This window comes from Pseudophryne corroboree, chromosome 1, assembly GCF_028390025.1.
Source record: "Pseudophryne corroboree isolate aPseCor3 chromosome 1, aPseCor3.hap2, whole genome shotgun sequence".
NCBI lineage: Eukaryota > Metazoa > Chordata > Amphibia > Anura > Myobatrachidae > Pseudophryne > Pseudophryne corroboree.
This window is the reverse complement of record NC_086444.1, coordinates 315383316-315407796: the sequence shown is the minus strand read 5'-3', so window position 1 is coordinate 315407796 and position 24481 is coordinate 315383316. Positions and strand designations below refer to the sequence as shown.

The following is a 24481-nucleotide window of genomic DNA, read 5'->3' as shown; positions in this document are numbered from 1 at the left end:
ATCTAAAATCTTTGAACACTTATATCAAAAGGTTCAAATTCAAGATGGAATCACTCAGAGCAGTGATAGCGAACCTGGAAGAAGGGGACTATATGGTGTCTCTGGACATCAAGGATGCCTATCTCCATGTCCCGATTTGCCCTTCTCACCAAGGGTATCTCAGGTTCGTAATACAGAACTGTCATTATCAGTTTCAGACGCTGCCGTTTGGATTGTCCACGGCACCCCGGGTCTTTACCAAGGTAATGGCCGAAATGATGATTCTTCTTCGAAGAAAAGGCGTATTAATTATCCCTTACTTGGACGATCTCCTAATAAGGGCAAGGTCCAGAGAACAGTTAGAAGTCGGAGTAGCACTATCTCAAGAAGTACTACAACAGCACGGGTGGATTTTAAATATTCCAAAATCGCAGCTGATTCCGACGACACGTCTGCTGTTCCTAGGGATGATTCTGGACACAGTCCAGAAAAAGGTGTTTCTCCCGGAGGAGAAAGCCAGGGAGTTATCCGAGCTAGTCAGGAACCTCCTAAAACCAGGAAAGGTGTCAGTGCATCAATGCACAAGGGTCCTGGGAAAAATGGTGGCTTCTTATGAAGCGATTCCATTCGGCAGATTCCACGCAAGAATTTTTCAGTGGGATCTGCTGGACAAATGGTCCGGATCGCATCTTCAGATGCATCAGAAAATAACCCTGTCTCCAAGGACAAGGGTATCTCTTCTGTGGTGGCTGCAAAGTGCTCATCTCCTAGAGGGCCGCAGATTCGGCATTCAGGACTGGATCCTGGTGACCACGGATGCCAGCCTGAGAGGCTGGGGAGCAGTCACACAAGGAAGAAACTTCCAGGGAGTGTGGTCAAGCCTGGAGACTTCACTTCACATAAATATACTGGAACTAAGGGCAATTTACAATGCTCTAAGCCTAGCAAAGCCTCTGCTTCAGGGTCAGCCGGTGTTGATCCAGTCGGACAACATCACAGCAGTCGCCCACATAAACAGGCAGGGCGGCACAAGAAGCAGGAGGGCAATGACAGAAGCTGCAAGGATTCTGCAATGGGCGGAAAATCATGTGATAGCACTGTCATCAGTGTTCATTCCGGGAGTGGACAACTGGGAAGCAGACTTCCTCAGCAGACACGACCTACACCCGGGAGAGTGGGGACTTCATCCGGAAGTCTTCCTCATGATTGTGAACCGTTGGGAAAAACCAAAGGTGGACATGATGGCGTCACGCCTCAACAAAAAACTAGACAGGTATTGCGCCAGGTCAAGAGACCCGCAGGCAATAGCTGTGGACGCTCTGGTAACACCTTGGGTGTTCCAGTCGGTGTATGTGTTCCCTCCTCTGCCTCTCTTACCCAAGGTACTGAGAATTATAAGACGGAGAGGAGTAAGAACTATACTAGTGGCTCCGGATTGGCCAAGAAGGACTTGGTACCCGGAACTTCAAGAGATGCTCACAGAGGACCCGTGGCCTCTGCCGCTAAGAAGGGACCTGCTTCAGCAGGGACCCTGTCTGTTCCAAGACTTACCGCGGCTGCGTTTGACGGCATGGCGGTTGAACGCCGGATTCTGAAGGAAAAAGGCATTCCAGATGAAGTTATTCCTACCCTGATTAAAGCTAGGAAGGATGTAACCGCACAGCATTATCACCGTATTTGGCGAAAATATGTTGCGTGGTGCGAGACCAAGAAGGCCCCGACAGAGGAATTTCAACTAGGTCGTTTCCTACATTTCCTGCAAACAGGACTGTCCATGGGCCTAAAGTTAGGGTCCATTAAGGTTCAAATTTCGGCCTTGTCGATTTTCTTTCAGAGAGAATTGGCTTCACTTCCTGAAGTTCAGACTTTTGTAAAAGGGGTACTGCATATACAGCCTCCCTTTGTGCCCCCAGTGGCACCTTGGGATCTCAATGTAGTTTTGGGATTCCTAAAATCACATTGGTTTGAGCCACTTGCCACGGTGGAATTAAAATATCTCACATGGAAAGTGGTAATGTTGTTGGCCCTGGCTTCTGCCAGGCGAGTATCTGAATTGGTGGCTTTATCCTATAAAAGCCCTTACCTGATATTTCATTCGGATAGGGCGGAATTGAGGACTCGTCCTCAATTTCTTCCTAAGGTGGTTTCAGCGTTTCACCTAAACCAACCTATTGTGGTGCCTGCGGCTACTAGGGACTTGGAGGACTCCAAGTTGCTGGACGTAGTCAGGGCCCTGAAAATATATGTTTCCAGGACGGCTGGAGTCAGGAAATCTGACTCGCTGTTTATCCTGTATGCACCCAACAAGCTGGGTGCTCCTGCTTCTAAGCAGACTATTGCGCGTTGGATTTGTAGTACAATTCAGCTTGCACATTCTGTGGCAGGCCTGCCACAGCCAAAATCTGTAAAAGCCCATTCCACAAGGAAAGTGGGCTCATCTTGGGCGGCTGCCCGAGGGGTCTCGGCTTTACAACTTTGCCGAGCAGCTACTTGGTCAGGGGCAAACACGTTTGCTAAATTCTACAAATTTGATACCCTGGCTGAGGAGGACCTGGAGTTCTCTCATTCGGTGCTGCAGAGTCATCCGCACTCTCCCGCCCGTTTGGGAGCTTTGGTATAATCCCCATGGTCCTGACGGAGTCCCCAGCATCCACTTAGGACGTTAGAGAAAATAAGATTTTACTCACCGATAAATCTATTTCTCGTAGTCCGTAGTGGATGCTGGGCGCCCATCCCAAGTGCGGATTATCTGCAATACTTGTACATAGTTATTGTTATCAAAATCGGGTTTTTGTTGTAGTGAGCCATCTTTTCAGAGGCTCCTCTGTTATCATGCTGTTAACTGGGTTCAGATCACAAGTTGTACGGTGTGATTGGTGTGGCTGGTATGAGTCTTACCCGGGATTCAAAATCCTTCCTTATTGTGTACGCTCGTCCGGGCACAGTATCCTAACTGAGGCTTGGAGGAGGGTCATAGGGGGAGGAGCCAGTGCACACCACCTAGGTCCAAAAGCTTTTACTTTTTGTGCCCTGTCTCCTGCGGAGCCGCTATTCCCCCTATGGTCCTGACGGAGTCCCCAGCATCCACTACGGACTACGAGAAATAGATTTATCGGTGAGTAAAATCTTATTTTTAAACCTACCGGTAAATCTTTTTCTCCTAGTCCGTAGAGGATGCTGGGGACTCCGTAAGGACCATGGGGTATAGACGGGCTCCGCAGGAGACATGGGCGCTATAAAGAACTTTTAGTATGGGTGTGCACTGGCTCCTCCCTCAATGCCCCTCCTCCAGACCTCAGTTAGAGAACTGTGCCCAGAGGAGATGGACAATATGAGGAAAGGATTTTGTTAATCTAAGGGCAAGATTCATACCAGCCCACACCAATCATACCATATAACCTGGAATACACGCAACCAGTTAACAGTATGAACAAAAAAACAGTATCAGTCAAAGACCGATTCCAAATGTAACATAACCCTTATGAAAGCAACAACTCTATACAGTGGCGGAACAAGCAAGCGGTGGGCCCAGGTGCGACAAAATGCTTTGGGCCCCCCCCCCCCCCATCCAAGTCCACCCCGGGGGCAGTGCGCGCCGTAGGCGCGCGCAAAAATACATAGTGGCGTGGCTTCGTGGGGAAGGGGTGTGGCCACAAAATAATACCAACACAGTAGTCTCCATTATTCAAATTACGCCGCACAGTAGCACCACTACACCAGGTAGAGACCCTTTTACACCTTACAGCGAACAGATTCCTCTTTTTACACATTACAGCAGACAGCGTGCCCTTTTTACACATAACGGCAGACAGCGTGCCCTTTTTACACATAACGGCAGACCGCGTGCCCTTGTTACACATTACGGCAGACAGCGTGCCCTTTTTACACATTACGGTAGACAGCGTGCCCTTTTTACACATTACGGTAGACAGCGTGCCCTTGTTACACATTACGGCAGACAGCGTGCCCTTGTTACACATTACGGCAGACAGCGTCCCCATTTTTACACATTACGGCAGGCAGATTCCTCCTTTTTACACATAGCAGCAGGCAGATTCCCCATTTTTACACATAGCGTCAGGCAGCCCCCCTTTTTTACACATTACGGCAGGCAGATTCCCCATTTTTACACATAGCGTCGGGCAGATTACCCCTTTTTACACATAACGGCAGACCGCGTGCCCTTGTTACACATTACGGCAGACAGCGTGCCCTTTTTACACATTACGGCAGACAGCGTGCCCTTGTTACACATTACGGCAGACAGCGTCCCCATTTTTACACATTACGGCAGGCAGATTCCCCTTTTTACACATAGTGGCAGGCAGTCCCCCCTTTTTACACATTGTGGCAGGTAGTCCCCCCTTTTTACACATTGCGGCAGGCAGTCCCCCCTTTTTACACAGTGCGGCAGGCAGTCCCCCCTTTTTACACATTGCGGCAGGTAGTCCCCCCTTTTTACACATTGCGGCAGGCAGGCACAAGAAAGAAAGAAGGAAAGAAAAAGAAAGAAAGAAAGAAAGAAGAATTATACTTACCCTCAGGCTCCTCGGTGCAGCTGCGTCAGACGACGATTCCCGGGCAGTAGAGAATGAGGAGGAGGGAGCCGGAGGACGGAGCCGCAGCAGCGCTTTGTTACTGGTGGAGGCGCTGCTGCTGCTGCCCCTCTGCTTCCCTATAGGCTGTTCTCGGAAGACAGCCTATAGGGAAGCAGAGGAGCAGCAGCAGCAGCGCCTCCACCAGTAACAAAGCGCTGCTGCGGCTCCGTCCTCCGGCTCCCTCCTCCTTCCCCCGTCTGTACCGCTGCTCAGCTCCTATCTCCGGGCGGCTGTGCGCTGCGGGCAGCGGTTGCCTGCAGCGCACAGCGGCATGTAATGAGTCAGTTTGACTCATTACATGCTTGGGCCCCTGGACAGAGGCGGGCCCCAGTGCAGTGCAGTGCACTGCCTGCACTGCCGGTAGTTCCACCTCTGACTCTATACAAGTCTTGCAGATGCAGTCCGCACTGGGACGGGCGCCCAGCATCCTCTACGGACTAAGAGAAAAAGATTTACTGGTAGGTTTAAAATCTTATTTTCTCTTACGTCCTAGAGGATGCTGGGAACTCCGTAAGGACCATGGGGATTATACCAAAGCTCCCAACCAGGCGGGAGAGTGCGGATGACTCTGCAGCACCGACTGAGCAAACGCAAGGTCCTCATCAGCCAGGGTATCAAACTTGTAGAATTTAGCAAAAGTGTTTGAACCCGACTGTCAGGAATCGACTCACCACTGTCACATCTGTCCGTCGGTGCGGACTCCGTCCGGGGTCCCTACGTTCTGCTGTCACCCGTCTCCCTGTCGCCAGATGTCATCCTGGGCCTGGGAGCGCTCATGTTGTCAGCGGGCGTGTGAGCACGTCGCGTTCCCGCCGGGCCGCGGCATGGGCGCCGCCATGACAGTCCTTCCCAGTCTGAGTACGGCGGCCAATCCGGAGCTTGGCCGCACCCCCTCAAGCTACTCCAGCCAATGCCTGCACATGAAGGGGTATATCAGGAGCTGCAGGATGAGCTTGAGGTTGTGCTGAACTTTGTGTCACTCCTGCGACCCGTGTGTCTGGATCTGGTACCTATTCCTCTGTGTTCCTGGTTACCTACCTGTACCTCCGTGTTCCTGGTTACCTACCTGTGACTTCGTGTTCCTGGTTACCTACCTGTGACTTCGTGTTCCTGGTTATCTTCTTACAGCTCCGTGGAACTACAAGCTTCAGCAACACCTGCATTTGTTTACGGGCTTCACACTAATCTCCAACACAGTGTGCTTCAGCCTCAGCAGTAGAGACTCTCACTCCAGGTGCATTCCATCACCTCACCTGTGATGCAGCTTGCTTGCTGCCTGTGCCTCACCACCTGCACTGTGAACTTTTGCTAGTCTCCTGCCTCTGCTACCAGGTTTGCTGTATATACCATCTCTGCTTGCTCCACGTCTAAAACTACTCTGGTTCCCATACCAGATTATCATTTCATCAGTTATCACTCATCAGTTATTATTCATCAGTTGTCATATTACTATTGCCATAGACTCTCAGCTTTCACGCTGCACCATTTTACATTGCATTCCTTATTGTTTATTTCTGACGGGCTCCGCAGGAGACTGGGCACTCTAAAAGAAAGAGTAGGTACTATCTGGTGTGCACTGGCTCCTCCCTCTATGCCCCTCCTCCAGACCTCAGTTAGGATACTGTGCCCGGAAGAGCTGACACAATAAGGAAGGATTTTGAATGCCGGGTAAGACTCATACCAGCCACACCAATCACACCGTATAACTCGTGATACTATACCCAGTTAACAGTATGAAATATAACTGAGCCTCTCAACAGATGGCTCAACAATAACCCTTTAGTTAGGCAATAACTATATATAAGTATTGCAGACAATCCGCACTTGGGATGGGCGCCCAGCATCCACTACGGACTACGAGAAATAGATTTACCGGTGAGTAAAATCTTATTTTCTCTGACGTCCTAGTGGATGCTGGGGACTCCGTAAGGACCATGGGGAATAGCGGCTCCGCAGGAGACTGGGCACAGCTAAGAAAGAATTAGGACTACCTGGTGTGCACTGGCTCCTCCCACTATGACCCTCCTCCAGACTTCAGTTAGAATCCTGTGCCTGGCCGAGCTGGATGCACACTAGGGGCTCTCCTGAGCTCCTAGAAAGAAAGTATATGTTAGGTTTTTTATTTTACAGTGAGATCTGCTGGCAACAGACTCACTGCAGCGAGGGACTAAGGGGAGAAGAAGCGAACCTACCTAACTGGTGGTAGCTTGGGCTTCTTAGGCTACTGGACACCATTAGCTCCAGAGGGATCGACCGCATGGAACCGGCCATTGGTGTTCGGTCCCGGAGCCGCGCTGCCGGCCCCCCTTACAGAGCCAGAAGCAAGAAGAAATCCGGAAAATCGGCGGCAGAAGACATCAGTCTTCACCAAGGTAGCGCACAGCACTGCAGCTGTGCGCCATTGCTCCTCATACACACTTCACACTCCGGTCACTGAGGGTGCAGGGCGCTGGGGGGGGCGCCCTGAGAAGCAATAAATACACCTTGGCTGGCAAATATATCACAATATATAGCCCCAGAGGCTATATATGTGATAAATACCCCTGCCAGAATCCATAAAAAAACGGGAGAAAAGTCCGCGAAAAAGGGGCGGAGCTATCTCCCTCAGCACAATGGCGCCATTTTCTCTTCACAGTGCAACTGGAAGACAGCTCCCCAGGCTCTCCCCTGTAGTTTTCAGGCTCAAAGGGTTAAAAAGAGAGGGGGGGCACTAAATTTAGGTGCAATATTGTTTATACAAGCAGCTATTGGGGGAAAAATCACTCAGTTATAGTGTTAATCCCTGCATTATATAGCGCTCTGGTGTGTGCTGGCATACTCTCTCTCTGTCTCCCCAAAGGACTTTGTGGGGTCCTGTCCTCAGTCAGAGCATTCCCTGTGTGTGTGCTGTGTGTCGGTACGGCTGTGTCGACATGTGGGATGAGGAATGTTACGTGGAGGTGGAGCAGGGGCCGATAAATGGGATGTCGTCCCCTGTGGGGCCGACACCAGAGTGGATGGATAGGTGGAAGGTATTAAACGACAATGTCAACTCCTTACAAGGCTGGATGATGTAAAACAGCTGTGGGACAGCCGGCTTCTCAGCCCGCGCCTGCCCAGGCGTCTCAAAGGCCATCAGGGGCTCAAGAAAGCGCCCGTTACCTCAGATGGCAGACACAGATGTCGACACGGAGTCTGACTCCAGTGTCGACGAGATTGAGACATATACACAATCCACTAGGAACTTCCGTTACATGATCTCGGCAATAAAAAATTTGTTACGCATTTCTGACATAAACCCAAGTACCACATAAAAGGGGTTTTATTTTTGGGGAGAAAAAGCAGCCAGTGTTTTGTTCCCCCATCAGATGAATGAATGAAGTGTGTAAAGTAGCGTGGGTTCCCCCAATAAGAAACTGGTAATTTCTAAAAAGTTACTGATGGCGTACCCTTTCCCCCCAGAGGATAGGTCACGTTGGGAGATATCCCTTAGGGTGGATAAGGCGCTCACACGTTTGTCAAAAAAGGTGGCACTGCCGTCTTAGGATACGGCCACCTTTAAAGAGCCTGCTGATAAAAAGCAGGAGACTATCCTGAAGTCTGTATATACACACTCAGGTTATATACTGAGACCTGCAATCGCCTCAGCATAAATAGTGCTGCTGCAGCGTGGTCTGATACCCTGTCAGATAATATTAATACTCTAAGACAGGGAAAATAGTTTGCTAACATAGAGCATATTAAAGACGTTGTCTTATATATAAAGGATGCACAGAGGGATATTTGCCGGCTGGCATCCAGAATAAAGGCAATGTCCATTCTGCCAGGAGGGTATTAGAAACCCGGCAGTGGACAGGTGATGCTGCCTATAAAAGGCACATGGAGATTCTGCCTTATAAAGGTGAGGAATTGTTGGGGATGGTCTCTGGGACCTCGTATCCACAGCAACAGCTGGGAAGAAATTTTTTTTTTTTTTTTTTTTTTTTACCTCAGGTTTCCTCACAGCCTAAGAAGGCACCGTATTTTCAGATACAGTCCTTTCGGCTTCAGAAAAGCAAGCGGGTCAAAGGCGCTTCCTTTCTGCACAGAGACAAGGGAAGAAGGAAAAAGCTGCACCAGCAGCCAGTTCCCAGGATCAAAAATCTTCCCCCGCTTCCTCTGAGTCCACCGCTTGACGTTGGGGCTCCACAGGTGGAGACAGGTGCGGTAGGGGCGCGTCTCGGGAACTTCAGAGACCAGTGAGTTTGCCCACAGGTGGATCCCTAGGTTCTGCAAATAGTATCACAGGGATACAGGCTGGAGTTCGAGGCGACTCCCCCTCGCCGTTACCTCACCTCAGCCTTGCCTGCTGCCCTCGGAGAAAGGTAGTACTGGCGGCAATTCACAAGCTGCACTTCCAGCAGGTGAAATCTAGGTACCCCTCCTTCAACAAGGCCGGGGTTACTATTCCAAAATGTTGTGGTACCGAAACCAGACGGTTCGGTGAGACCCATTCTAAAATTGAAAGCCTTGAACACTTATATATACGAAGGTTCAAGTTCGAAATGGAATCGCTCAGGGCGATTATTGCAAGCCTGGATGGTATCACTGGACATCAAGGATGATTACCTGCATGTCCCTATTTACCCTTTTCACCAGGAGTACCTCAAAATTGTGGTACAGGATTGTCATTACCAATTCCAGACGTTGCCGTTGGTCTGTCCCCGACACCGAGGTATTTACCAAGGTAATGGCCGAAATAATTATCCCGTACTTGGACGATCTCCTTATAAAGGCGAGGTCCAGGGAGCAGTTGTTCGGCGGAGTAGCACTATCTCGGGAAGTGCTACAACAGCACGGCTGAATTCTGAATATTCCAAAGTCGCAGCTGGTTCCTACGACGCGTCTACTGTTCCTGAGTATGGTTCTGGACACAGAACAGGATAAAAAGGGTTTCTCCCGGAGGAGAAGTCCAAGGAGTTGTTGTCTCTAGACAGAGACCTCCTTATACGTATACAGGTGTCGGTGCATCAATGCACGCGAGCCCTGGGAAGGATGGTAGCTTCTTACGAAGAAATTCCATTCGCCAGGTCCCATTCAAGGATTTTCCAGAGGGATCTGTTGGACAGGTGGTCCGGGTCGCATCTTCAGATGCATCGGCGGATAACCCTGTCTCCAAGGGCCAGGGTGTCGTTGTTGTGGTGGCTGCAGAGTGCTCATCTTCTAGGGGGCCGCAGATTCGGCATACAGGACTGGGTCCTGGTGACCACGGATGCCAGCCTTCGAGGCTGGGGGGCAGTCACACAGGGAAGAAACTTCCAAGGCTATGGAAAAGTCAGGAGACTTCCCTACACATAAATATTCTGGAACTAAGGGCCATTTACAATGCCCTAAGTCAGGCTAGACCCCTGCTTCAACACCGGCCAGTGCTGATCCAGTCAGACAACATCACGGCGGTCGCTCGTGTACACGACAGGGCGGCACAAGAAGCAGGATGGCGATGGCAGAAGTCACAAGGATTCTCCGATGGGCGGAAAATCATGTGTTAGCACTGTCAGCAGTGTTCATTCCCGGAGTGGACAACTGAGAAGCAGACTTTCTCAGAAGACAAAGATATTGCGCCAGGTCAAGGACCCTCAGGCGATAGCTGTGGACGCTCTGGTAACACTGCGGGTGTACCAGTCGGTGTATGTGTTCCCTTCTCTGCCTCTCTTACCCAGGGTAATGAGAATAATAAGAAGGAGAGGAGTAAGAACTATACTCATTGTTCCGGGTTGGCCAAGAAGAGCTTGGTAACCAGAACTCCAAGAAATGATCTCAGAGGACCTATGGCCTCTGCCGCTCAGACAGGACCTGCTGCAGCAGGGGGCCTGTCTGTTTCAAGACGTACCGTGGCTGCGTTGACGGCATGGCGGTTGAACGCCGGATCCTGAAGGAAAAGGGTATTCCGGAGGAAGTTATCCCTACGCTATTTAAAGCTAGGAAAGAAGTGAACGCTAACCATTATCACCGCATATGGCGGAAATATGTTGCGTACTGTGAGGCCAGGAAGGCCCCAAAGGAGAAGTTTCAGCTGGGTCGATTTCTGCACTTCCTACAGTCAGAGGTGACTATGGGCCTACAATTGGGTTCCATTAAGGTCCAGTTTTCGGCTCTATCGATTTTCTTCCAAAATGGAACTGGCGTCACTGCCTGAAGTTCAGACATTGTCAAGGGAGTACTGCATATTCAGCCTCCTTTTGTGCCTCTAGGGGCATCGTGGGACCTCAACGTGGTGTTGGGTTTCCTAAAGTCACATTGGTTTGAGCCACTCAAAACCGTGGATTTAAAATATCTCACGTGGAAAGTGGTCATGCTTTTGGCCTTGGCTTCGGCAAGGCGGGTGGCAGAATTGGCGGCTTTGTCATGCAAAAGCCCCTATTTGATTTTCCATATGGATAGGGCAGAATTGAGGACTAGTCCCCAGTTTCTTCCTAAGGTGGTATCAGCTTTTCACTTGAACCAACCTATCGTGGTGCCTGCGGCTACTAGGGACTTGGAGGACTCCAAGTTACTGGACGTAGTCAGGGCCTTGAAAATTTATGTTTCCAGGACGGCTGGAGTCAGGAAGAATGACTCGCTATTTATCCTGTATGCACCAAACAAGATGGGTGCTCCTGCTTCAAAGCAGAGTATTGCTCGCTGGAGTTGTAGCACAATTCAGCTTGCGCATTCTGTGGCTGGCCTGACGCAGCCTAAATCTGTAAAAGCCCATTCCACGAGGAAAGTGGGCTCTTCTTGGGCGGCTGCCCGAGGGGTCTCGGCTTTACAACTTTGCCGAGCTGCTACTTGGTCAGGGGCAAACACGTTTGCAAAATTCTACAAATTTGATACCCTGGCTGAGGAGGACCTTGAGTTCTCTCATTCGGTGCTGCAGAGTCATCCGCACTCTCCCGCCCGTTTGGGAGCTTTGGTATAATCCCCATGGTCCTTACGGAGTCCCCAGCATCCACTAGGACGTTAGAGAAAATAAGATTTTACTCACCGGTAAATCTATTTCTCGTAGTCCGTAGTGGATGCTGGGCGCCCGTCCCAAGTGCGGACTGTCTGCAATACTTGTATATAGTTATTGTTAACTAAAAGGGTTATGGTTGAGCCATCTGTTGAGAGGCTCTGTTATGTTCATACTGTTAACTGGGTATAATATCACGAGTTATACGGTGTGATTGGTGTGGCTGGTATGAGTCTTACCCGGGATTCAAAATCCTTTCCTTATTGTGTCAGCTCTTCCGGGCACAGTATCCTTACTGAAGTCTGGAGGAGGGTCATAGTGGGAGGAGCCAGTGCACACCAGGTAGTCCTAATTCTTTCTTAGCTGTGCCCAGTCTCCTGCGGAGCCGCTATTCCCCATGGTCCTTACGGAGTCCCCAGCATCCACTACGGACTACGAGAAATAGATTTACCGGTGAGTAAAATCTTATTTTCTGCTGCCTTTGTGAACTTTCAGTTAATAAAACATCATTGCGCCCATGCGCAGAAACTTAATCCAGCCTCCTCACTTCTTCCCTCCTACCTCCACTGACCCACTAGCGCCCCCTCCGGGGACACAAACAAAACCAAACCTGACAGTAAGTTCAGGACCGATGGACTCGGACGGTGGTCAGAGTGTGGGGTCAGGGGCCTTACAAGATCTGGTCTCCCGCTTGGATGGACAAGAGGCTGTGCAGCAGCAGATGTTCCAGTTCCTGCAAGGAATGTCCTCCCGGATTGATACACTGCAACAAACCCTGCCGGGTTTACTTGTTTCTTCTGTTCCAGTTTCCCCAGCACCTGCAAGTGCTGTGAGTTCTCCTATGTCGGCTGCATCAGCTCCAGTGTCACGCTTGCACCTGCCCGTGCCCAGCAAATATGATGGCAGTCCGAAGCTATGTCGCGGGTTCCTTAACCAATGTGAAATCCAGTTTGAATTATTGTCACATAATTTTCCTACGCCAAGGTCCAAGGTTGCCTACATCATCTCGTTGCTCTCTGGTTCTGCCTTGAGTTGGGTGTCTCCGCTGTGGGAACGTGCTGACCCTCTGATGAACGACTATGCAGAATTCGTGTCTACCTTCAGACGCATCTTTGACGAACCAGGTCGTGCAACATCAGCCTCTGCAGATCTCATTCAGCTTCGTCAAGGTACCCGGAGTATGGGTCAATATGTTATCCAGTTTCAGACGTTAGCCGCAGAGATCCAGTGGAATAACCAAGCCCTGGTAGCAGCCTTCTGGCATGGACTTTCGGATCGGATTAAGGATGAACTGGCAACCCGTGACATTCCTGAGCAATTATCTGATTTAATCTCTCTATGCATCAAGTTGGACTCTCGCATTCGCAAACGTAATAGTGAGCGTGTTCGTAGTGAACTTCGCAAGCCAAGAATGGTACCTTCAGTACAATCTCAGCCTCCACCTTCTGATGAACCTATGCAAATTATTAGGTCCCGCTTAACCCCTGAGGAGCGGTCAAGAAGACTCCGTGAGAGACTGTGTCTTTATTGTGTGGCTACAGGTCACCAAATCAATTCTTGTACAGTGCGTTCGGGAAACGCCAGATCCTGACTTGCAAAGGAGGAGTCAAGTTGGGATCTTCCAGACAAGCTCCTTCATCCCAAGACCTTATTCTCCCTGTGACTCTAGAGACTACGGCTGGACTCCAATCTGCAACTGCGTTAGTAGACTGTGGAGCCGCGGGAAACTTCATCACCCAAGCTGCAGTAGATAAGTTTCGTTTGCCTGTCTGCAAACTCTCATATCCAGTTTACATTACTGCAGTGGATGGAAGTCGAATTTAGAAGGGCCATATCTCTCACCAGACTAAGCCAGTGGTACTGGGAGTTGGGTTCCTGCATTCAGAACTAATTAAACTTCTAGTTATTCCTCAGGCAACCCAAGAGATCGTGTTGGGTATGCCCTGGCTCCAATTACATAATCCGCGGATTGATTGGTCTACGTTACAACTTACTTCCTGGGGTTCACATTGCCGTCAGTCCTGCTTAGCTCAAGTTTGTCCTATAAGGTCTTCTGAAGTCAAGACCCAGTCCAGTCTTCCTGTGGCCTACCAAGATTTCTCTGACGTCTTCAGTGAAAAGGCTGCTGATGTTCTACCGCCCCATAGAGAGTGGGATTGCCCCATTGACCTTATTCCCGGCAAAAAACCACCTTGAGGGCGTACGTATCCATTATCTGTTCCTGAAACTGAGGCGATGAGCGAATACATCAAGGAGAACTTACAGAAGGGATTCATCCGCCCCTCATCTTCATCTGCAGGTGCGTGTTTTTTCTTTGTTAAAAAAAAGGATGGAGGATTACGTCCATGCATTGACTACCGGGGTCTTAATGACATTACCATCAAAAATAGCTATCCATTACCCCTCATCACTGAATTGTTTGATCGCGTCAAGGGAGCCCGCATCTTCACTAGTTAGATCTCCGCGGTGCCTATAATCTCATCAGGATCCGTAGTGGTGATGAATGGAAGACAGCTTTTAATACTCGAGATGGTCACTACGAGTACCTGGTAATGCCATTCGGGTTAAGCAATGCTCCAGCAGTGTTCCAGCACTTCGTCAATGAAATCTTCCGTGATGCTCTGTACAAGTATCTAGTAGTTTACCTGGACGATATCCTCATCTTCTCTCAAGATCTCTCTTCTCATCGTCTACAAGTCCGCGAGGTCCTCCGACGTCTTCGTGAGAACCGTCTCTACGGCAAATTGTCCAAGTGTACCTTCGAAGTTTCTTCCATACCCTTCCTGGGGTATATAATTTCCGGATCGGATCTCCAGATGGACCCGACAAAGTTGGAAGCCATTGCCAATTGGTCCATTCCGAATACTCTTAAGTCTATTCAGCGATTCCTGGGATTCGCCAATTATTATAGGAAGTTTATCCGAGGATTTTCAACTCTCATCGCTCCTATTACCAGCTTAACTCGGAAAGGGGCAGATCATTCCAACTGGTCAGAAGAAGCTCTAGCGGCATTTCAGAAAATCAAGCTGGCCTTTATGTCTGCTCCAGTTTTGTCTCAACCAGATGTAGACAAGCCATTCGAGTTGAAGGTGGATGCCTCCACAGTAGGAGTTGGAGCTGTTCTCTCCCAGAAGGGAACTGATGGGAAGATTCACCCTTGTGGATTTTATTCTCGTAAATTCCTCCCTGCAGAAGCTAACTATTCCATTGGAGATCAAGAACTACTGGCGATCAAGCTGGCCCTTGAGGAATGGAGGTATCTCTTGGAGGGGGCCAAATTTCCGTTCAACATCTATACGGATCATAAAAATCTGCTTTATTTAAAGGCAGCCCAGTGTCTTAATCCTCGCCAGTCCCGGTGGGCTATGTTCTTTTCTCGTTTTAACTTTAAGCTTCATTTCCGCCCAGGTTCTCAGAATATCAAAGCAGACGCTTTGTCCCGATCTATGGAGTCCGAAGAGGAGACGTCTGACTCAGTTCCGCATTCCATCCTGAGTCCAGTGGTATTCGCTTCGTCTCAAGTTTTTCCTGCTCCGCCTCCTGGTAAGACTTTTGTTTCCCCAGAACTCCGTCCCAAGTTGCTGTCTTGGGCTCATCAGTCCAAATTCACCGGACATCCTGGTGTCCTGAAGACCTTCAAATTCCTCTCTGAGACATACTGGTGGCCAAAGATGAAAGTTGACATCAAAGACTTTGTGGCATCCTGTCCTAAATGTGCGCAGCACAAGACTCCTCGTCAGTCTCCAGCAGGTCAGTTACAACCATTATCTGTTCCCAGCCGTCCCTGGTCACACCTGTCCATGGATTTCATCTCCGACCTTCCCTCTTCTCAAGGGTATAATACCATCTGGGTTGTGGTGGACAGATTTACCAAAATGGCCCATTTCGTTCCTCTCCAGGGTCTCCCTTCCGCCCCAAAACTCGCCCAAATCTTCCTACGGGAGATTTTCCGTCTACATGGACTACCCACAGAAATAATATCCGACCGAGGTGTTCAGTTTGTAGCGAGGTTTTGGAGAGCCCTCTGTTCTGCCATGCAAGTTAAACTGAAGTTTTCGTCAGCTTACCACCCTCAGTCGAATGGGCAGACAGAGCGGGTAAACCAGGAATTGGAAACCTTTTTAAGACTTTACGTTTCATCTTCTCAAGATGACTGGTTGGACCTGCTCCCGTGGGCCGAATTTGCCCACAACTTCCGCTATCACACCGCTACTGAGACAACCCCATTCTTCGCTGTGTATGGACAACATCCCCGTGTTCCTGATTTTCAAGATCTCCCTAACCTCGATGTTCCTGCCGCCACTGCTGTATTGGGTCAGTTCTCGTCTACCTGGAGGAAGATTCATGCTTCTCTTAAGAAAGCTTCCAACCGATACAAGTTTTTTGCTGACCGTAAGAGACGTGCAGTTCCTAGCCTGAAACCTGGTGACAGGGTTTGGCTTTCCACTCGGAACCTCCGGCTCAGGGTTCCGTCGATGAAGTTTGCTCCACGCTTCATCGGTCCCTTCACCATCGAAAGAGTCATCAATCCTGTGGTTTACAAGCTCAAATTGCCTTCCTTGTTACGAATTCCTAATGCTTTTCATATCTCTCTCCTCAGACCTCTAGTCCTAAATCGCTTCCAAAGAGCTCTTCCAGTTGGTCCCAGAATACGAACTCAGCGGGGCATAGAGTTTGAAATTGAGAGGATTTTGGATTCTCGTTGCCGGTACGGTCGTCTGCAATACCTCATCGATTGGTCCGGGTATGGTCCTGAGGAGAGAAGCTGGGTAAATTCTTCTGACGCCATGCTCCAAGGTTGGTCCGTGTCTTCCACAAAACTCACCCTTCCAAACCACGTGGGTGTTCGGTGCCCACCCATAAAGGAGGGGGTACTGTCAGGAATCGACTCACCACTGTCACATCTGGCCGTCGGTGCGCTACGTTCTGCTGTCACCCGTCTCCCTGTCGCCAGATGTCATCCTGGGCCTGGGAGCGCTCATATTATCAGCGCGCGTGTGAGCACGCCGCGTCCCCGCCGGGCCGCGGCATGGGCGCCGCCATAACAGTCCTTCCCAGTCTGAGTACGGCGGCCAATCCGGAGCTTGGCCGCACCCCCTCAAGCTACTCCAGCCAATGCCTGCACATGAAAGGGTATATCAGGAGCTGCAGGATGAGCTTGAGGTTGTCCTGAACTTTGTGTCACTCCTGCGACCCATGTGTCTGGATCTGGTACCTATTCCTCTGTGTTCCTGGTTACCTACCTGTACCTCCGTGTTCCTGGTTACCTACCTGTGACTTCGTGTTCCTGGTTATCTTCTTACAGCTCCGTGGAACTACAAGCTTCAGCAACACCTGCATTTGTTTACGGGCTTCACACTAATCTCCAACACAGTGTGCTTCAGCCTCAGCAGTAGAGACTCTCACTCCAGGTGCATTCCATCACCTCACCTGTGATGCAGCTTGCTTGCTGCCTGTGCCTCACCACCTGCACTGTGAACTTTTGCTAGTCTCCTGCCTCTGCTACCAGGTTTGCTGTATATACCATCTATGCTGGCTCCACGTTTAAAACTACTCTGGTACCCATACCAGATTATCATTTCATCAGTTATCACTCATCAGTTATTATTCATCAGTTGTCATATTACTATTGCCATAGACTCTCAGCTTTCACGCTGCACCATTTTACATTGCATTCCTTATTGTTTATTTCTGCTGCCTTTGTGAACTTACAGTTAATAAAACATCATTGCACCCATGCGCAGAAACTTAATCCAGCCTCCTCACTTCTTCCCTCCTACCTCCACTGACCCACTAGCGCCCCCTCCGGGGACACAAACAAAACCAAACCTGACACAGACCAAGTAGCTGCTCGGCAAAGCTGTAATGCCGAGACTCCTCGGGTAGCCGCCCAAGAAGAGCCCACCTTCCTAGTGGAATGGGCCTTTACCGAATTTGGTAACGGCAATCCAGCCGTCGAATGAGCCTGCTGAATCGTGTTACAGATCCAGCGAGCAATAGTCTGCTTAGAAGCAGGAGCGCAAACCTTGTTGGCTGCATACAGGACAAAAGAGCCTCTGTTTTCCTAACCCTAGCCGTCCTGGCTACTTAAAGCTTTAAGGCCCTGACTACCTCTCCAGGGACTTGGAGTCCTCCCAGTCCCTCGTAGCCACAGGCACCACAATAGGTTGGTTCATATGAAATGAAGAAACCACCTTAGGCAAAAACTGAGGACGTGTCCTCAACTCTGCTCTATCCACATAGAAAATCAAATAGGGGCTCTTGTGGGACAAGGCCGCCAATTCGGACACCCGCTTTGCAGATGCCAAGGCCAATAACATGACCACCTTCCACGTGAGAAATTTTAATTCCACTGTTTGAAGAGGTTCAAACCAGTGAGATTTCAGGAAACTTAACACCACCTTAAGGTCCCATGGTGCCACTGGGGGCACAAAGGGGGGCTTGATGTGCAGCACTCCCTTCACAAACGTCTGGACTTCTGAGAGAGAAGCCAATTCCCTCTGAAAGAATATAGATAGGGCCGAAATCTGTACCTTAATGGAGCCTAACTTCAGGCCCATATCCACTCCTGTCTGTAGAAAGTGGAGAAACCGGCCCAGATGGAAATCTTCCGTAGGAGCATTCTTGGCTTCACACCAAGATACATACTTCCTCCAGATACGGTGATAATGCTTTGCCGTCACCTCCTTCCTAGCCTTTATCAGAGTAGGGATAACTTCCTCCGGAATACCTTTCCCAGCTAGGATTCGGTGTTCAACCGCCATGCCGTCAAACGTAACCGCGGTAAGTCTTGGAACACACATGGCCACTGCTGTAACAGGTCCTCCCTGAGAGGAAGAGACCACGGATCTTCTGTGAGCATTTCCTGAAGATCTGAGTACCAGGCCCTTCGAGGACAATCTGGGACAATGAGTATTGTCTGCACTCTTCTTTGTCTTATGATCCTCAATATTTTTGAGATGAGAGGAAGAGGAGAAAATACATAGACCGACTGAAACACCCACGGTGTCACCAGGGCGTCTACTGCTACTGCCTGAGGGTCCCTTGACCTGGCACAATACCTCCGAAGCTTTTTGTTGAGGCGTGACGATATCATGTCTATTTGAGGAATTCCCCAAAGACTTGTTATCTCTGCAAAAACTTCTTGATGAAGTCCCCACTCTCCCGGATGGAGATCGTGTCTGCTGAGGAAGTCTGCTTCCCAGTTGTCCACTCCCGGAATGAAGACAGCTGACAGAGCGCTTACGTGATTTTCCGCCCAGCGAAGAATCCTGGCGGCTTCCGCCATCGCCACTCTGCTCCTTGTCCCGCCCTGGCGGTTTACATGAGCCACGGCTGTGACGTTGTCTGATTGAATCAGAACCGGTAGGTCGCAAAGAAGATTCTCCGCTAGTCGTGGGTCGTTGTATATGGCCCTCAATTCCAGTATGTTGATGTGTAGACAAGCCTCCTGGCTTGACCATAGTCCCTGAAAAGTTCTTCCTTGTGTGACTGCTCCCCATCCTCGGAGGCTCGCGTCCGTTGTCACCAGAACCCAGTCTTGAATTCCGAATCTGCGACCCTCTAGAAGGTGAGCACTCTGCAGCCAACACAGGAGAGACACCCTGGCCCTGGGGGACAGGGTTATTTTCTGATGTATTTGTAGATGGGACCCGGACCACTTGTCCAGAAGGTCCCACTGAAAAGTCCTCGCATGAAACCTGCCGAAGGGGATGGCCTCGTAGGCTGCCACCATTTTCCCCAGAACTCGAGTGCATTGATGAACAGACACTCTTTTTGGTTTTAGCAGGTCTCTGACCATGTTCTGGAGATCCTGGGCTTTTTCCAATGGGAGAAAAATCCTCTTTTGTTCCGTGTCCAGAATCATGCCTAGGAATGATAGCCGAGTCGTTGGAACCAATTGTGACTTTGGCAGATTCAGAATCCAACCGTGCTGTTGCAGCACTTTTAGGGAGAGCGACACGCTCTTCAGCAACTGGTCTCTCGATCTCGCTTTTATCAGGAGATCGTCCACGTATGGGATAATTGTGACTCCCTGCCTGCGCAGGAGCACCATAATTTCTGCCAATACCTTGGTGGAAATCCTCGGGGCCGTGGAAAGCCCAAACGGCAACGTCTGAAACTGGTAATGACAGTCCTGTACAGCGAATCTCAGGTACTCCTGATGAGGGGGGTATATGGGAACATGAAGGTATGCATCCTTTATGTCCAGTGACACCATCAAATCCCCCCCTTCCAGGCTGGATATTACAGTTTAGGGATTTTAGATTTAAAATGGGTCTGACCGAACCATCCGGCTTCGGGACCACAAACAGGGTTGAATAATACCCTTTTCCCTGTTGGACCAGGGAAACCTTGACCACCACTTGCTGTTGACACAGCTTTTGAATTGCAGCTAACACTACTTCCCTCTCCGGGGGTGAAGCTGGCAATGCCGACTTGAAAAATCGGCGAGGGGGCACCTCTTTCTTTTCCTTATACATGCGCACCCTCGTATCAGGGACAGAGGGGTCATCAGTGATATGCAAAACATCTTTTATTGCAATAATCATACACTGAATACTTTTTGCCACCGTTGGGTGTAATTTTGCATCATCGTAGTCGACACTGGAGTCAGAATCCGTGTCGGTACCAGTGTCCACTATTTGGGATAGGGGACGTTTTTGAGACCCAGAAGGGCCCTGTGACCCAGTCGAATCCGTGGATTGACTCCCTGCTTTCTCCCTGGACTCTGCTTTGTCCAGTCTTTTATGTAATGAGGCCACACTCGCATTTAACATATGCCACATGTCCATCCAATCATGAGTCGGCGTTGCCGACGGAGACACACCACACATCTGCTCCACCTCCTCCTTGGACGAGCCTTCCGCTTCAGACATGCCGACACGCACGTACCGACACCCCCACACACACAGGGATATATCTATAAGGGGACAATTCCCCAACAAGGCCCTTTGGGGAGAGAGAGTATGCCAGCACACACCCAGCGCCAAAGTGACACTGGAGTAACCCAGATAGCGCTTTTTATATATATAATCAATGTTATACACTCACTGCGCCTTAAACATGCCCCCCCCCCCCCCTCTTTTCAGCCCTCTGTCACCGAGTTCAGATGGGGAGAGTCTGGGGAGCCAGCTTCTCTGCAGCGTTCTGTGGAGAAAATGGCGCTGTTAGTGCTGAGGGATCAAGCTCCGCCCCCTCCAGCGGCAGGCTTCAGTCCCGCTTCAATATTAAAAAAATGGCGGGGGATCTCTTCATTTACTGCCTCCGCAGCCTAATGTACTCTTTTTTGCCCGACCAGAGGTTTATTGCTACCCAGGGTGCCCCCCTTGCGCCCTGCACCCATCAGTGCCCGTTCTGTGTGTGTGTAGCGTGTGGGAGCAATGGCGCGCAGCGTTACCGCTGCGCGCTTACCTCAGTGAAGATCTGAAGTCTTCTGCCGCCTTGAAGTCTTCTTTTCTTCTTATACTCACCCGGCTTCTATCTTCCGGCTCTGCGAGGAGGACGGCGGCGCTGCTCTGGGACGAACGGCGGGGTGAGACCTGCGTTCCGACTCCCTCTGGAGCTAATAGTGTCCAGTAGCCTAAGAAGCAGAGCCTATCATTTAAGTAGGTCTGCTTCTCTCTCCTCAGTCCCACGATGCAGGGAGCCTGTTGCCATCAGTGCTCCCTGAAAATAAAAAACCTAACAAATTCTTTTTCAGAGAAACTCTGGAGAGCTCCTCTGTAATGCACGCAGTCTCCTCTGGGCACAGGATCTAACTGAGGTCTGGAGGAGGGGCATAGAAGGAGGAGCCAGTGCACACCCATTCTAAAGTCTTTAGAGTGCCCATGTCTCCTGCGGAGCCCGTCTATACCCCATGGTCCTTACGGAGTCCCCAGCATCCTCTAGGACGTAAGAGAGAGATAGATAGATAGATAGATAGATAGATAGATAGATAGATAGATAGCAAGGTAATCTCTCCAACAGAGAGAGTAACACATGGCAATGCAGGATTTGTGAAGTAAAACCTTTGTTACTCGCAAATCCTGCAGTGCCGTGTGTTACTCTCTCTGTTGGGGAGATTACCTTGCTATCTACAAATTTCTACAAAGGCACGCGGGTATTAATATTCTAATTTTTAGAGTGCCGATCCAGCTGTCACTCTCTCTATATATAAAAAATATATATATTTTTATTTTGGTGGATATCACTCTGATGCTAAGTGCTCCTAGTTCTTAATGTGGTGTTATACAGATCCACATTGGCCTATGTTTAGAGCTGTGAGGTTGGATTCTGCTTTGTACCAAAGGAATATAGGCCCAGGGGTACTCAAAACATTTTCTGTGTTGGGAGGGTGGGACAACTAGGTGATTACACGCATGGGGAAAGCAGTGTGCTGGGGTATCACCCAGGGCTTGAAGTGGTCCCTCCCCCTCCCCTCCTCACATTAAGTGCTAGTGTTTTCGGCACCTCCCTGCAATCTATACATTAGTGCCCCAGTTCCCATACCTTTATAAAGGGACACTGATCTCACAAAGAAGCAGTGTGATCACATAATAGTACCCCCCAGTTCAAATTAGTAGTACAATCTTATTCATATTACACTGCATGTAGTGCCCCTGATTTATATTACACCACATAGTAATACCCTTATTCAGGTTACATCACTCAGTAGTGCCCTTTATTCACATTGCACTACACAATAGTACCCTTTATGCACGTTATGCCACACAGTGCTTCTTATATACAATACCCACAGTAGTGCCCCTTATACACAATTTCCACAATAGTAATGACCCTTACACAAAATGCCTCAATCGTACTGCCCCTTACTCATATGACCACAGTAGTGCCTCTTACACATAATGCACACAGTAGTGCCCCTTATACACGTCTCTGCCTGTCCCTCCAGAGGCTTAACACCTTTGTCCTTCCAGCAGCTCAATGCCCTGTATCCCTTCAGCAGCTTCCCTAACTCTCTTGTCCCTCCAGACCCCTCTCATCTTGTCTTCAAGATGCACAAAGCCTTCTCCTCTTCATGGCTCTTCTTCACTTCAGCAGTCGTGGCAGCATGACATCACATACACCATGCCGGAAAAGGAAACCACTGGGACCTGAGGAGGGGATGATTGCTGTCCAACAGACACAGCGTGTGTGAGTACGAGGAGGGATGGGCTGGAAATGGAGGAGGACCGTGGAGCCACCAGGACCTGAGGAAGTTAAAGGTGGCTGCAGCTCATCAGTAACACTAGCGCTGCCTGCATCATATATTATTGATGTAAATGATGGGGCAGGTTTTTTTGTGAGAATTCCTGTACAGGGCAATGGAGATGGCGGAACTACAGTAGTTCCCCTCACCACTAGAGGTGGTGGAACTCAGTTCCACCTCACTTTGACCCCTGGACTATAATATGCATTTCATAGACACACAAGCGAAAAGCAGACTGTTAGCAAAACACACCCCTTATCCTGTAAACAACACACCATAACAAGATGTACAATGTACATGATGCTGATACTGTCGGTGCTGCTGCTGCGCTGGGAGGAAGTTGTGGGGACCGCGGCCAGAGATCATCCTCTGCATCACCAAATGCAGCGCACGCCTGGGCAAATGTCTATATTACAGATACCCCCCATAACGTGCGGGACAGGATCATCACGCAGCTGTGTACATGCTGTCACCATACACGCAGCAGGAAATGCCGCCGCCGCGCGCACAGACTATTTCCCTGTGCAAAAATAAATATTTGCCCAGGTGACAGGCTGCAGCCATTGCGTCATGACGTTACACATTACGTCGGCTGGAGGCTCGCCGGCCCCGCCCACTGCTGCTGTTGCTGCTACTCAGAGATCTTACCCAGCATTCCGCGATACGGCGGCTGCTCAGGTGCTGTGTTTGCGCTGTGTAGTAGTAGAGTGGGGAGACCGGCGGAGCGGTGCGCGGTGTGGCAGTAGTGCGGGGACTGGCTGCGGCAGGTTCTCGGGATGAACAGCATCAAGAATGTGCCCGCCAGGGTGCTGAGCCGGCGCTCCGGACACGGCTTGGAGGTGGAGCGGGAGCAGTTTGACAAGAACCAGGTGAGGGAGGCGGCAGCTGTGTGAAATGGAGTGACCGCTGGGAGTGTGACCGAGCAACTCAGCCATGAACCTTGTAACTCAGCGTAGCCCAGGCAGGTAGGGAGGCGCTCTATACAGTAACATCCCTGTGTAGTGGGTGAGTGGCTGCAGGAGAGAGAGCACAGTGTATGTGGGACGGGGAAAGCCAGAGAGAGCACAGTGTACTGTATGTGGGACGGAGGCAATGATCTAGAGTAGTGGTTCTCAAACTCGGTCCTCAGGACCCCACACAGTGCATGTTTTGCAGGTAACCCAGCAGGTGCACAGGTGTATTAATCACAGACACATTTTAAAAGGTCCACAGGTGGAGTTAATTATGTCACTTATGATTCTGTGAGGAGACCTGCAAAACATGCACCGTGTGGGGTCCTGAGGACCGAGTTTGAGAACCTGTGATCTAGAGAAAGAGCCTGTGTATGTTTGACGGGGGACTGACATAGTAGTGTGTATACTGTAGGTGTGATTGGGGGACCTATAGAGAGAGCGCAGTATATGTGTGACAAGGGGGACCTACAGAGAGAGCGCAGTATGTATATATATATATATATATATATATATATATATATACTGCGCTCTCTCTGTAGGTCCCCCTTGTCACACATATACTGCGCTCTCTGTAGGTCCCCCTTGTCACACATATACTGCGCTCTCTCTGTAGGTCCCCCTTGTCACACATATACTGCGCTCTCTCTGTAGGTCCCCCCTGTCACACATTTATATACTGCGCTCTCACTGTAGGTCCCCCGTCACACAAATATATATAATGTGTGACGGGGGACCTACAGTGAGAGCGCAGTATATATGTGTGACAGGGGGATCTACAGAGAGCGCAGTATATATGTGTGACGGGGGACCT

At 49.9% G+C, this 24481-nt stretch overlaps 1 protein-coding gene across 2 annotated transcripts in view; it reads left to right on the top strand.

Annotated features, from left to right (window-relative positions):
- Positions 1 to 24481, top strand: part of HIP1R (huntingtin interacting protein 1 related) — a 315167-nt gene that overhangs the window by 68960 nt on the left and 221726 nt on the right. The window contains exon 1 of one of the 2 annotated variants that reach the window (XM_063964563.1): positions 23274 to 23586. The exons of the other annotated variant lie outside the window; for it this stretch is intronic. Within the exon in view, the coding sequence (XP_063820633.1) occupies positions 23494 to 23586 (93 nt within the window). The 5' untranslated portion in view covers positions 23274 to 23493. Of the gene's footprint in view, positions 1 to 23273; positions 23587 to 24481 lie in introns of those variants that run through there. 2 annotated transcript variants of the gene reach the window in all.